This window comes from Esox lucius, chromosome 13, assembly GCF_011004845.1.
Source record: "Esox lucius isolate fEsoLuc1 chromosome 13, fEsoLuc1.pri, whole genome shotgun sequence".
NCBI classification, from domain to species: domain Eukaryota; kingdom Metazoa; phylum Chordata; class Actinopteri; order Esociformes; family Esocidae; genus Esox; species Esox lucius.
In genome coordinates this window covers 6,432,750-6,447,866 of record NC_047581.1, presented here as the reverse complement: position 1 = coordinate 6,447,866, position 15,117 = coordinate 6,432,750, and the positions used below count along the sequence as shown (strand labels likewise).

The 15,117-nt window shown below is 41.2% G+C and overlaps 1 protein-coding gene across 10 annotated transcripts in view; it reads right to left on the bottom strand.

Annotated features, from left to right (window-relative positions):
* The window catches only part of apba1a (amyloid beta (A4) precursor protein-binding, family A, member 1a), a 118,156-nt gene that overhangs the window by 8,613 nt on the left and 94,426 nt on the right, over positions 1-15,117 (bottom strand). For 7 of the 10 annotated variants that reach the window (XM_020052661.3, XM_020052662.3, XM_013136606.4 and 4 more), the window contains 4 exons: positions 8,620-8,652; positions 6,870-6,959; positions 1,438-1,620; positions 205-384 (listed from right to left, as the gene is read on the bottom strand). In XM_020052661.3, the coding sequence (XP_019908220.1) occupies positions 205-384; positions 1,438-1,620; positions 6,870-6,959; positions 8,620-8,652 (486 nt within the window). The remainder of the gene's footprint in view (positions 1-204; positions 385-1,437; positions 1,621-6,869; positions 6,960-8,619; positions 8,653-15,117) is intronic. The other 3 variants (XM_013136609.4, XM_013136610.4, XM_013136611.4) reach the window with 3 other exon arrangements.

The following is a 15,117-nucleotide window of genomic DNA, read 5'->3' as shown; positions in this document are numbered from 1 at the left end:
AGTTATATAATTTTTTACATAATGTAGGCTTTAAGTGAGAGGTTCATGGCTTTAACATTCAATAGTTTTTACCCTCTGGAGTCATATTAGTTATACAGATAAGGCCTTTTAACTTTATCTGGTTTGCCATACCAGAAAAAAACTATATTTCTTTCTATATCCTCTTGGAGTCGGTAGGGCCAAGATTAGACTTGGTTGACTCACATCTTTGCAGTTCTCAGACTTGGAGAAATGTATGAGGTCGTCGTTGTACATGTCCTGGGTGTTGAGCAGGTCACTGTACTCCTTCTGGCTCAAGTCCTCTGGATTGATTCCGTTAGCCCTCAGGAACTCTTGGTAAGCCACACTGAAGGCCTGGCCTATGGACTGTGCTATCAGCTGGGCCTGGAGGGAAATGTGTGGACAGATGGAAGGAGGGACAGTAAAGGAGAAAAAGAAAAGAAAGACAAAGGATTAGATAGAAAGTTGCAGACGGAAGGGGGTGGTTAACAAAACAGAATAAAAAAGTGGGGAATGTAAAAGGAAATATTTAACGATGGGAACGTTGAGAAAGATGGAACAAAATGTAAATAGTATCACTACAATCATGGTACTGCTTCTAGGACTGCATTTATTCAAATGCAACATATCTGAATGCATATCTCTGCAACATAATTATCAACGCCATCACAACCACTTCCCTTACTGAAAAGAGAAAAAGCAGAAGTCAGAACTGTTTAATACTGATGAGATAGATGTTTCATCTCATCAAGTGGCACTACGTCTTCTGAAGCAGATATGAAATCAACGGAGCACAGCAACATGGGAAAGGTCGACCATGCTGTGATAAATCACACATGATGGGTTTGTGCGTGTGTCTGTGTGACGTAAAACTCTGTTAAGTGAAAAGCACTTAACGATGGCTGTGGAAGCTCGGGTTAAGATTTATCTTTAAATACTTCATTCAAATTAAATGAGTTAGTCACAAGGATGTGTGAAATCTAAACGTCAGCATAGTGAGACAGAGAGAGAGAGAGCAAAGGCCAAGACTGAGGAGAATTGTAAATACTAAAGATTGTAACCAAATAGAGAGAAGAGGATATTTATCAGCATTAATCAAAGTCCTATAGGGTAACCTAACTTCAGATGTGTCCAACTGACACTGTCCAGGTACACATTATATGGCAGTAGATAATATCCATGTGCAAATGATAAGGGAAATCATTGTTTTTGTTGTAATTAACTACTTTAGCCTGACCATCTGTAATACTTGCACTATTGTTTGCATGTAACCCATGATCAAATCAGAAAGATAGTGAAAGGGTTAAGACAGAAAGAGAGAGGGAGGGACAAAGAAATGGAGGGAGAGAGAAAGAGAAGGAAAGAAAAAGGCAGATATTGATAGAGAGCAAAAGGTGATGATACTTTGGGCGTGAAGTCAGAAAGAGTGATCCTCACATCCTCAGACTCAAAGACGTGGCAGATCATCTTGTACTGTTGTTTCTTTTCGTCCTCAACTGGGTCTGATGCCTCCACGCCAGAGTCTGGACGGGGCATGCGGCGGCGCGCCATCAGAACCACGATGTTGCCGATGTCAGCAATGTAGGAGATGGTGCGCAGTGGGTGGTCCATCATTGTCTCCTGTAGATGGTCAAAAGAAACGTTGAGGACAGGGGTTAAGGGGTGGCGATAGGGTGAACGTAGTGTACAGGGACAGGGGTTAAGGGGTGGAGATAGGGTGAACGTAGTGTACAGGGACAGGGGTCAGGGGTTAAGTGGTGGCGATAGGGTAAAAGTAATGTATTGGTAAATGTGGGGAGGTTTTTTGGTCATTTAGCAGGCCAGTGTAGTGTAATGAGAAATGTCTGAGGAAGAGTAGAAGCGTATTTGACAAACAGGGAAGTCAGACCCCACCAAGTCTCCAACACACCCTTGGTGATTTTAATCAGGGATCCTGCATATCATGCTTCTCTAAAGATCTGGAACACCACTTGTGGGCCATCAACACCACCCTCCTGAGCTCACCTGGAGAACCTTCTAAGTGGTAAACCTTTTGAACTAGTCTCTCTCACCCCTCACTACACTAGTGGCTCTATATCTGCTGTTAATGTATGACATAAGCACGCCCGCAAGCTACTGTAGATACTCTTGGCCAATGCTAGTGTGGCTACCTAAATGTTCACATTCGGTGTTTATGTGCTGGCAGTATTAGTGCACCTTTGTCTTAGCTCGACAAGCAGGACAGGAGGAACAAGAACAGAGCAAAGTGAGAATCTGAGACAAAGAGGAGGATAACAGATGGGATCAGATGGCCTATTTCGACAATGTCACCTTTTTATATAAAGTATTGAAGAAGACTCTGTTGTGCAAACGTGGGCAGTGGTGTAGTGGTGGGTATATGCTAGGGATGGGCGGATCCATACCAAAGTATCGATACTTCCGATTCTGACTTTTCTTTTTGATAATCGATCTTCACATGAAATATTGATACCAAATGCTTTCTTTAACCAGGTATTATTATTTTTTATCAACTCAATGTGTTTCAGATGCTGGAAAAAGGTTGTTTATAGGAACTATTTCTTCCGCTCCTAATGTAGCCTACACACGGGCACCCTGTGAAACACTCAAGGAGTTGACGAGCTGACCTAGTGCGTTATGCAATAACAGAAATTAGGCGTTATTTGGGGTTATTTCACTCCAATAATAAAAAATTAAGCAACATGTGATCTAAGTAAAATGTTGGGGAGAAAAGGTATGTGGATGATGATTAGGCTTAGGAGAATAAACTATAAGGGAACCAAAGAAGAGGGGCCAGATACCCCTTATAGAAGGAGGGCCAGTTATCTCTTGTAGAAAAGGGGCCAGTTACCCCCAACACACTAATCTAACATATTACTACTTTGTTCTCTCTAAACTTGTGTGTTATTCATCTGAAGACTTTACTACTTGTACCTAACAAAATGTATATATCTAACCTAATGGAAACATATCTGGAAATCTTTAAACAGATTAACTTAAGTCATTTTGTGGAAATATGTCTAAAAGTTGTGATGACACAGAGAACATTTTTTGTTAAGCAAGAGCAGTGGCAGCCAGGGAAAGTGTTGGACAAATTTTTGTGAATTACATGGGGGCGTCAAGTTACCCAGGGGGCTGGTTACCCCATTTTACCCAATTCCCGACTATGTAAAAGTTGGACATATTTTCAAACAATATCTGAACTCATTATATCCATCTTGAGGACGAACTGATATTTATTGCTCAGGATTTCTAAAACACAGAAAATATCTCTTGAAATGTGCTCAAAGTAAAGATCTCAGTGATCAATAGGGAATACAACTCTTATGTTAGCCATCATTTTATCACAAAGGTGTCACTTATTAAATTGTGGATAAAGTACTTTGGAATTAAACTCTTCACATAAATGTTTTTTTTCATGGAGCTACTTAGAGTTATACGCTCCAAATAAAGACTTAAATACATTAAGTTAAGCTTGTAGGAACACAAGAAGCCTGGGAGAGATGACTGAGAAGGACCTCATGGTCAGTAGAGGAATATTTGACTGTGTCCATTTATTTAATTACAACCGGCAAATATGTACACAAAACATTTAAAAGTATCAGTATCAGTATTGGTGTCGGGATACTAACCTTGGTATTACTTGATTAATTGATACAAAGCCAATCACATGTGAATGATTACAAACACAACACTTTAAAAACGACTAGAAAATAAATAATGTGCATGAGATCGACGTTTGGAATTGCTCTGATTGGCTCAGGCCCTCATGCCACTTTTATTGAGTCTGTTTCTGACAGTTTGCTCAGAAACATGCACATCAGTAGCCCACTGGAGGTCATTTTGTTGGGCTCTGGCAATGCTCATCTTTTCCTCTTCACACAAAAAGCAGATACCAGTCTTGCTGCTGGGTTCATGCCCTTCTACGGCCCTCTGTTGTGATTTCTCTGCTGTGATTCACTTTTTAATTGTTATTAACTTTTAGTGTTTATCTTAGGAGCATTTTGCATTGATTCATGCTATCAAAGAGCAAACGCTGTTCTCTTGACCTGTATTCAAGTTTGAAATCAACACAGAAGTCAAAGGTTTTAAAGAGATCATCTACAACTTACCTACTTTCAAAATTAGTTTTTTCTCTCTGAACCAACTAAAAGGTGTCTGTAATAAAATCAAAAGGTGCTTCAACAAAGTATTAGTTTAAGGGTGTGCACACTTATGCAACAAGATTATTGTATGGTTTTTCATTTAAAAATGTTCCCCCTCAAAGATTTAAATTTGTTTTTCAATTGAATTGTTCACATTATAGGTCACATTAAAAGTTTTGACATGATTTATCTTTGTCTTATTCTTTTACATCACAAAAACCTGGGTGTGTACACTTTTTATATCTACTGTATAAGTCTAAGCGACCAGACTTTGAGTCCTGGATTTGGAAGCAGCCTGGTTAGGCCCTGGAACACGACACTGACTAGTCATCACTTAGTCCTGGATTTCAAAAGTTTCTTTATAGCCCCAGGAACACATGCCATTTTATTATACGGTTCGTGCTAAACGACCTACACCTTATGGGTGCTTATGAGCGATTACGGATATAAGCATACACACGTACGTAAGTTGAAGTGACCAGATTTGTCATGCCTGAGTTCTGGGTCTCTAGGTGGTGCCAGGGACACATGTCATTGTGGGTATCCCTGAGTCTCTGACCAGTCTGGGTGGACCCAGGAACAAGTAATTTTACTGTTAGGCTTGTGACGAAAGGAGTAGCTAACCTTTACCAAGGACATCCTAAATTTCATGGTCATTTACGATAACATTTATTTACAAACAATATGGAGTCAGATTATATATTTATATATATATACACTCACCTAAAGGATTATTAGGAAAATCTGTTCAATTTCTCATTAATGCAATTATCTAATCAACCAATCACATGGCATTTGCTTCAATGCATTTAGGGGTGTGGTCCTGGTCAAGACAATCTCCTGAACTCCAAACTGAATGTCAGAATGGGAAAGAAAGGTGATTTAAGCAATTTTGAGCGTGGCATGTTTGTTGGTGCCAGACGGGCCGGTCTGAGTATTTCACAATCTGCTCAGTTACTGGGATTTTCACGCACAACCATTTCTAGGGTTTACAAAGAATGGTGTGAAAAGGGAAAAACATCCAGTATGCTGCAGTCCTGTGGGCGAAAATGCAGAGGTATGCAGCAAAGCATTTGTGAAGCCACAACACGCACAACCTTGAGGCAGATGGACTACAGCAGAAGACCCCACCGGGTACCACTCATCTCCACTACAAATAGGAAAAAGAGGCTACAATTTGCACAAGCTCAATTGGACAGTTGAAGACTGGAAGAATGTTGCCTGGTCTGATGAGTCTTAATTTCTGTTGAGACATTCAGATGGTAGAGTCAGAATTTGGCGTAAACAGAATGAGAACATGGATCCATCATGCCTTGTTACCACTGTGCAGGCTGGTGGTGGTGGTGTAATGGTGTGGGGGATGTTTTCTTGGCACACTTTAGGCCCCTTAGTGCCAATTGGGCATCGTTTAAATGCCACGGCCTACCTGAGCATTGTTTCTGACCATGTCCATCCCTTTATGACCACCATTTACCCATCCTCTGATGGCTACTTCCTGCAGGATAATGCACCATGTCACAAAGTTCGAATCATTTCAAATTGGTTTCTTGAACATGACAATGAGTTCACTGTACTGAAATTGCCCCCACAGTCACCAGATCTCAACCCAATAGAGCATCTTTGGGATGTGGTGGAATGGGAGCTTCGTGCCCTGGATGTGCATCCCACAAATCTCCATCAACTGCAAGATGCCATCCTATCAATATGGGCCAACATTTCTAAAGAATGCTTTCAGCACCTTGTTGAATCAATGCCACGTAGAATTAAGGCAGTTCTGAAGGCGAAAGGGGGTCAAACACAGTATTAGTATGGTGTTCCTAATAATCCTTTAGGTGAGTGTATATTTATCACTAAGGTTACGTTCCCTTGCACTCAATACAATATTCCCCACGTCATGTTACATTTCTACTTTATTAACTGTGTTGAATCCTTTTCTGTGTCTCTCAAAACAGAGATGCAAAATCAAATGATTATCGGATTCCTTGGATGGGTCCATGACTGTACGTTCACCAAAGCTCCTGAAGGAGAGGATACAGGACTCTACAGCTGAATATTTTCATGCGCGTTGCCCAGTATACCAGGGACATTGACCTTCCAGTAGAAGAGTATTCCTCTCAGGACAGCACAAGGACCTTTCTTGATAAGCAGATACATCGTCACCAGACAGATCACCTCTATTGGAATATCTGACCTCATCCTGAAGGTCCTGGGTTTGGCCTACTCACCCCTCCTCAGACCACGCACTCACCCATTGTTCTGTGGCCCCCCTTGTTTCTTGGATACCAAGCAGGGCCTAACGGGATTACCTCAATAGTAGGAACAAATAAGGGATCTGATCAAGGATTGCTGCACTCCTTTGATTGCAGGGTGAAACCCTTTGCATGGTCACTGACCATACAAACCAGTGTAAATTCAAACACTATCGAAATTCTTCTGAAAACTAAGAAAAGACAGTCTATCGATTTATTTTCTCTCTCCTAGTCTAAAAAGACCTTGAGAGAGAGACGGAAATGAGGAGATAGATAAGGAAAGAGAAAGAGACAAAAAGAGAGAAATGAAGACAGAGAGAACAGGGAGAGAAAAAGGAGAGAAAAAGAGAGAAAGAAAAGGAGAGAGAGAAAAGGAGAGAAAAGGACAGAGAGAAAAGGAAAAAAACACAGAGAGAGAGAAAAGGTGAGAGAGAGAGATAATGAGAAAAGAAGAGAGAGACCAGGAGACTGTGTGTACCTGTGAGTCAGCATTGAGGACTTTGATCCTCTGGGTGGAGATGAACAGGTCCACCTCGGTCATGGGCTGGGCTTCACCCTCTGGGGCCTGCTTAGACACACACACACACACGCACACGCACATACACATGCACACACACACACACACACACACACACACACACACACATGTATGCACCCACACCCACACACACAAACAGAACAATTCATACATACAGTGAAACAGAAAAAAAAAAGCAGACAGGACAGGACAAATGAACATCAAGTCTATGAGATTAGTACTGCTGACATCATTCCATAAAGAAGACAGAGAGGTCACAGAGTCAACACTGAAGGAAAACCAAGCTCCAGATCAACCTATGGTTTGGAGGTAGCTCGTGGCATCGTTTTCTTTCAGTGTGCCTCTGGCCAGTACAGCACATTTGGTGTTAGTTTGTTAGTTTTTTCAGCATAGCCTCTTCATAGCCTCTTCACCCGAGATGTTGGGTTTAGTGCTGAGGTTAGTAGTGAGGTAGGGACAGTGGTTAGTACTGATGTTAGTATCAGGCTTTGTGGGGTTAGTACTGAGGTTACTAACAGGCTAAGTACTGTGCTTAGTAGTGGGCTTAGTACCAGGGTTTGTACATTGCTTAGTACTCTTGTTAGTACCAGGCTTAGTACTGTGTTTAATATCAGGCTTAACCTTGTTATTAATATTTTAGACTTTTTTTTGGTCTTGATTCTAGGTTACCCAAAATTAGAAGAGAATATGCAGGAAATCTGGATTTCTAAAAACCCTGAGTTCCAAGTACAGGTCCGGAAAGAATTGAGACCACTGACATTTTTTCTTTCCCTTCCAAAATAGTTGAAAAGCAAAATTTTGAGTGAGGAACAGAAGTGTTCAATTTGCAATGGTCTCTTCATTTTAACCCTTCTGTTCCTCATTCAAAACCTTCCATTTCGACTTTTTTGAAAAGGAAAGAAAAAGGTGCAGTGGTCCCTTAATTTTTTCCAGAGCTGTATATTGCAACCCTAGTATTACAGAGATGGGACTGGTAGTTTTTAATAAAAACCCAGCTTGATGCCTGTGAGTTCCCTGGAGTTGGAAAAACCTATAGGTTACAGTGAATATAGATGTGGCAGAAGAGAACAAGGTGCTGTTGTGTGTAATGTTAGCCTTCCACAGGATTCACAGCAACCAGTCTTACAAATGTAAGCACCACAGTCAAATAACACAATATCACAGAGGCTTTGTGCCTGAGGAAAAATACAACCACAAACACAACACAACTTCACGGTATAAAGAAAATAATAGTTTTCTGCATCCAGCAATTTCAGTTTCCTCCTCGTACAGGCTTGTGAAAGTCTATAAGTCTAGGTATTCTTGTCAGCATCCCATTGAAACTCTACAGGGGGTTAAGTTGGAGAATGTCTCACATGGAATGGGAAAATGGCAACGGATTTAATTGACAGACAGATCTAACAATGGAATAAATAACACAGGACTTGGTTGCTGGATTCAGAAAATAATGCTAGTGAAAAGAAAATATAACGTAAAAAAACTGAAAACAGAACGAGCGAGAGAGAGACAGACAAGACTTTGACACACAGGATGTCTCCCAACTGGCAGACTAATCCCTATAGTGCATCTTTATCCATCGGGGTCTATTCAAAAGTAGTGCACAATATAGGGGCTAAGGTGCCATTGGGGACATTACACAAGCAAACACTACAGTAAACACTAAACAGCCAATCAATGAGTGGTACCGCACCTTCTTCTTGTTTTTGGCTAATTTCTGGGCCGTCTGCTTGGCATGGAACACACACACACACAGGAGAATGGGTTAGATCTGACACAGAACTCAGGCTGGGTCTGCGTGCTGGATGTGTATGTGCCTGAAGTAGCAGAGACATTGTCTGAATGTGGTGGGGTGGCTTAAGTGGCAGTGTGTTTATTGATTACATACATTTGTCCAACCCATTTTAGAAGATATACCAAACATTCTGTAATTCAATGCGTCCGAATATATAAAAAGTGCCTATATTAAACTACACAGTCCAACATGGGTCATTTTCTTTTCAGCCAGCAGGTGGCTCACTTTGACACAGTTACTACCGTCATGCTTTCTTAAATATTAAACTGCACCAAGATTTCATGTAAAATACACTTAATGAGGTCTTGAATCAACCCAGTGTAACATTCCTTATTAGAATCTTGAGTGTGTTTTTACCACACATAATAAACAAATTGGTTTAGTGAGTGACAATAGTCCAGAGGATGGGTTTATAGTAAAACACTGTATTATAAACCAGTTAAAACACTGAATTCTATGGTACATCAGACCGTATACCACAAATAATGTGTAAAAAAATAAGTAATAATAAAGAAAATTGATTGATGTGTTTTGTCATGCCTAAAAGCAGACCCTAACTGTAGTAGAGTGACCATACAATGTACTCATTGTCAAAATAAATTAGTATGAGTGAAGGTCAGATGCAACCCCTGGTTCACTTCTCACATGATTAATGAAAGGAATATGGCAAGGGCTAAGATTACAAAAACATATTTTGAGAAGTTGAGAAACATGCATGAAGCAACATCTGTTTACTATGTAGACACACTATCTCACAGGTGTCAAACCGGTTCCACGGAGGGCCGAGTGTCTGCATGTTTTCACTCTCACCTTGTACCTGATTGATTAATGAGTTCACTAATTGGTTAATTTCTACCCCCACCTGGTTGTTCAGGTCTGACCTGGGAACCAATTTAAAGGAAAACCCAAAGACCTGCAGACACTCGGCCCTCCGTGGAACCGGTTTGACACCCCTGCACTATCTGATTGTAGGAGACAATTTCTAGAAAATGGTTAAAACCCTGAAGAATAATTAATCCACCTGGCTGCCTCAACAGATTTGGACTCTGGACCAATTAAAGATAGAAAACGTTATTGCTTTTAATCTGTTTGACAGAACATCCACATCTAGTTAAAAAAATACATGAAGGAGGAATACAGTGGATATAAAAAGTCTACACATCCCTGTTAAAATGCCAGGTTTTTGTGATGTAAAAGAATGAGACAAAGATAAATCGTGTCAGAACTTTTTTCACTTTTAATATGACCTATAATGTGAAGAATTCAATTGAAACACAAACCGAAATCTTAAAGGGGGAAAAATAAAAACCTTACAATAACCTGGTTGCATAAGTCTCAGAATTAACCAATCACATCCAAACTCATGTTAAATAGAAGTTATTACACACCTGCCATAATTTCAAGTTACTCTGATTAATCACAAATAAAGTTCAGCTATTCTAGCAGGAATTTCCTATCATTTTCTTAGTTGCATCTCAGAGCATAAGCCATGCTCCACAGAGAGCTTCCAAAGCATCAGAGGGATCTCATTGGTGATAGATATCAGTCAGGAGAAAGGTAAGACAAAAAAGTAAGAAATACCATGGAACACAGTGACAGTCATCATCAAGTGGAGAAAATATGGCACACCAGATACATTACCAAGAACTGGATTTCCATCCAAAATTGATGAAAAGACGAGAAGAAAACTGGTCAGGGATGCTTCCAAGAGGCCTACAGCAACATTAAAAGAACTGCAGGGATTTCTGGCAAGTACTGGCTGTGTGCTACATGTGACAACAAACTCCCGTATTCTTCATATGAATGAGCTATGGGGTAGGGTGGCAAGACAGAAGCCTTTTCTTACAAAGAAAAACATCCAAGCCCAGCTGAAGGTTGAAAAAACAAACATCAAGTCCCCCAAAAGCACATGGGAAAATGTGTTATGGTCTGATGAAACCAAGGTTGAACTTTTAGTCCATTATTCCAAATAATGGACTTTTGTTTGCCGCAAAAGCAACACTGCAGAGAACACCATACCCACAGTGAAGCATGGTGGTGGCAGCATCATGCTTTGGGGCTGTTTTTCTTCAGCTGGAACCGGGGCCTTAGTCAAGGTGGAGGGAATTATGAACAGTTCCAAATACCAGGCAATTTTGGCACAAAACCTTCAGGCGTCCGTTAGAAAGTTGAAGATGAAGAGGAAGCAGAAGATTAACGTTTTGGAATGGCCCAGCCAAAGCCCAGACCTGAATCCAATTCAACATCTGTAGGGTGATCTGAAGAAGGCTGTGCGCAGAAGATGTCCTTGCAATCTGACAGATTTGGAGAGCTTTTGCAAAGAAGAGTGTGCAAAAATTCCCACGTCAAGATGCGCCATGCTAATAGACTCCTACCCAAAAAGACTGAGTGCTGTAATAAAATCTAAAGGTGATTCAACAAAATATTTTAAGGGTGTGCACACTTATGCAACCAGATTATTTTGGGTTTTTTACTTTTCCCCCTCAAAGATTTCAGTTTGTTTTTCAATCGAATTGTTAACGTTATAGGTCACATTAAAGGTGGGAAATGTTCTGACATGATTTATCTTTGTCTCATTCTTTTACATCACAAGAAAGTGGCATTTAAACAGGGGTGTGTAGACTTTTTATATCCACTGTAATCAATAATCAAGCAGTTATGTAGGGACACTTCATGTCAATACCTAAGGTTTTCTGCTGAGTTTGTTCACAGAAAAATAAGCTATTAATGCTTTGCTAGCTATCAACACTAGGACAGCCACAAGGGCAGACATACCTGACCCAGATCTGCTGGTTAGTAATGCACCATTTATCTCTGGAGATCTGGAATGTATATATTAACTATAACACTTATTTCTGAGGAAATTCCTAAAGTTTATGCTGCCACTACAGAAAGGTGGGCAAAATAGATACGTTCACAATCTTGATCCCATCTCTAAATTATCTTACCTAGCTAAAATTCTGAGGTAATTGGTAAATATACATTTATTTTTATCAGACAACTGCATGTTGAAGAAATATCAATCTGGTTTCAGACCAGGACATAGTAATATTACATTTACAGTTAGGTCTGGAAATAACTCAACACTGACACAAGTTTTCTTATTTTGTCTGTTTACCAAAATATATTCAAATTACAGTTAAATAATGAATGTGGGCTTAAAGTGCAGTCTCACAGCTTTAATTTGAGGGTATTCAAATCCAAATCAGAGGAGGGATTTAGGAATTACAGCTCTTTAATATGTAGCCCCCTCTTTTTCAAGGGACCAAATATAATTGAATAATTGACTCAAAAGCTGTTTCATGGACATGTGTAGGTTTTCCTTCATTATTTCTTAATCAAGTAAGCAGGTAAAAGGTCTGGAGTTGATTCCAGGTGTGGCATTCACATTTGGAAGCTGTTGCTGTGAACCCACAACATGCGGTCAAAGGAGCTCTCTAATGAAAGTGAAATAGGCCATCCTTAGGCTGCAAACACTAAATCCATCAGAGAGATAGCAGGAACATTAGAAGTGGCCAAATCAACAGTTTGGCACATTCTGAAAAAAAAACGAACACTGCAACAAAAAAACATCTGGACGTCCATGGAAGACAACAGTGGTGGATGATCGTATGATCCTTTCCTTCCAGCCAAGTGAAGGACACTCTCCAGGAGGTAGGCATATCATTATCCAAGTCTACCATAAAGAGAAGACTTCACAAGAGCAAATACAGAGGGTTCACCACAAGGTGCAAACCATTCATAAGCCTGAAGAATAGAAAGGACAGAGTAGACATCTAAAAAAACATCTAAAAAAGCCAGCCTAGTTCTGGAACAGCATTCTTTGGACAGAAGAAACTAAGTACCAGAATGATGGGAAGAAAAAAGTATGGAGAAGGCTTGGAATGGCTCATGATCCGAAGTATACCACATAATCTGTAAAACACGGTGGAGGCATTGTGCTGGCATGGGCATGCATGGCTTCCAATGGCACTGAGTCTGTACTGTTTATTGATCATGTGACAGAAGACAGCGGCCGGTTTAATTCTGAAGTGTATAGGGATATATTGTCTGTTCAGATTCAGACAAATTCAGCAAAGTTGATTGGACGGCACTTCACTTTACAGATGGACAACCCAAAACCTACTGCAAAAGTAACCCAGGAGTTTATTAAAGCAAAGAAGTGGAATATTCTGCAATGGCAGTCAATCACCTGATCTTAACCCGTACGAGCATGCATTTCACTTGCCGAAGACAAAACTTAAGGCATGTTTATGCTGGTGACCAATATTGTACACTGCTGCCCATCTCATGTTTATGCTGATGGCCAATACTGTGCTGCCCATGTCATGTTTATGCAGATAATCAATACTGTACACTGCTGCCCATCTCATATTTATGCTGATGACCAATACTGTACACTGCTGCCCATCTCATATTTATGATGATGGCCAATACTGTACACTGCTGCCCATCTCATATTTATGCTGATGACCAATACTGTACACTGCTGCCCATCTCATATTTATGATGATGGCCAATACTGTACACTGCTGCCCATCTCATATTTATGATGATGGCCAATACTGTACACTGCTGCCCATCTCATATTTATGCTGATGACCAATACTGTACACTGCTGCCCATCTCATATTTATGATGATGGCCAATACTGTACACTGCTGCCCATCTCATATTTATGCTGATGACCAATACTGTTCACTGCCACACATCTCATGTATTTGCACACCTGCAATCTAATTTCTGATATAATCTTAGTTTGGTACTAAACACAAATTAAACCAAATATATGCTATTCTCTAGGGCCCAAAACCTACATTAGGATGATATCAACATTACTACCTTAGACAGTTTCCACCTACATATGGTTATGATAACATTTATTTAAAAACACGTTACTGAGTCGGTTAAGAAAGTAAACATTAAAATTGTTTTCTTTAACAGAAACAAACAATGTCTGTCTTTGCAAGCATTGAAATAAAATAGTAAAAAACTTTTGTCAGCAACAGTACTACATGTATAGGTGATGTGTTTATTCATGCCTCAACATCAGTACTGAAACTTCTGCATACAGTCTATCATGCAGTTTTGAATTGTATTACTGGTTGAAACTTTTGCACACATCATTATTTTATATTTTTCAGTTGGCAAGAGTCCCTGACTTGCAGTAGGACCTAATGTTGGCTGATTTGTAAATAAAGCTGTACTGCATAAACATCTGAACAATCTAAACTAAAAAATAAATAGGAAAAACAGAATGTTTTTAAATGCTCTTTTATGACTGTCAGGTTCTTGAGATACCACAGGCTTATGCAGACATAACTTCCATCCATCCATCTTCTCCCGCTTATCCGGGGCCGGGTCGCGGGGGCAGCAGTCTAAGCAGGGAGGCCCAGACTTCCCTCTCCCCAGACACTTCCTCTAGCTCTTCCGGGGGGACACCGAGGCGTTCCCAGGCCAGCCGGGAGACATAGTCCCTCCAGCGTGTCCTAGGTCTTCCCCGGGGTCTCCTCCCGGTGGGACGGGACCGGAACACCTTCCCAGGAAGGCGTTCCGGAGGCATCCGAAAAAGATGCCCAAGCCACCTCAGCTGACCCCTCTCGATGTGGAGGAGCAGTGGCTCTACTCTGAGCTCCTCCCGGGTGACCGAGCTTCTCACCCTATCTCTAAGGGATCGCCCAGCCACCCTGCGGAGAAAACTCATTTCGGCCGCCTGTATCCGGGATCTTGTCCTTTCGGTCATGACCCAAAGCTCATGACCATAGGTGAGAGTAGGAACGTAGATTGACTGGTAAATCGAGAGCTTCGCCTTGCGGCTCAGCTCTTTCTTCACCACGACAGACCGATACATCGACTGCATTACTGCAGAAGCTGCACCGATCCGTCTGTCAATCTCCCGTTCCATCCTTCCCTCACTCGTGAACAAGACCCCTAGATACTTAAACTCCTCCACTTGAGGCAGGCACTCTCCACCAACCTGAAGTGGGCAAGCCACCCTTTTCCGACTGAGGACCATGGCCTCGGATTTGGAGGTACTGATTTTCATCCCCACCGCTTCACACTCGGCTGCAAACCGTCCCAGTGCATGCTGAAGGTCCTGGTTAGAAGGGGCCAACACGACAACATCATCTGCAAAGAGCAGAGACGAAATCGTGTGGTCCCCAAACCTGACACCCTCCGGCCCCTGGCTGCGCCTAGAAATTCTGTCCATAAAAATTACAAACAGAACCGGTGACAAAGGGCAGCCCTGCCGGAGTCCAACATGCACTGGGAACAAGTCTGACTTACTGCCGGCAATGCGGACCAAGCTCCTGCTTCGGTTGTATAGGGACCTGACAGCCCTTAGCAAAGGACCCAGGACCCCATATTCCCCAAGCACCCTCCACAAGATGCCGC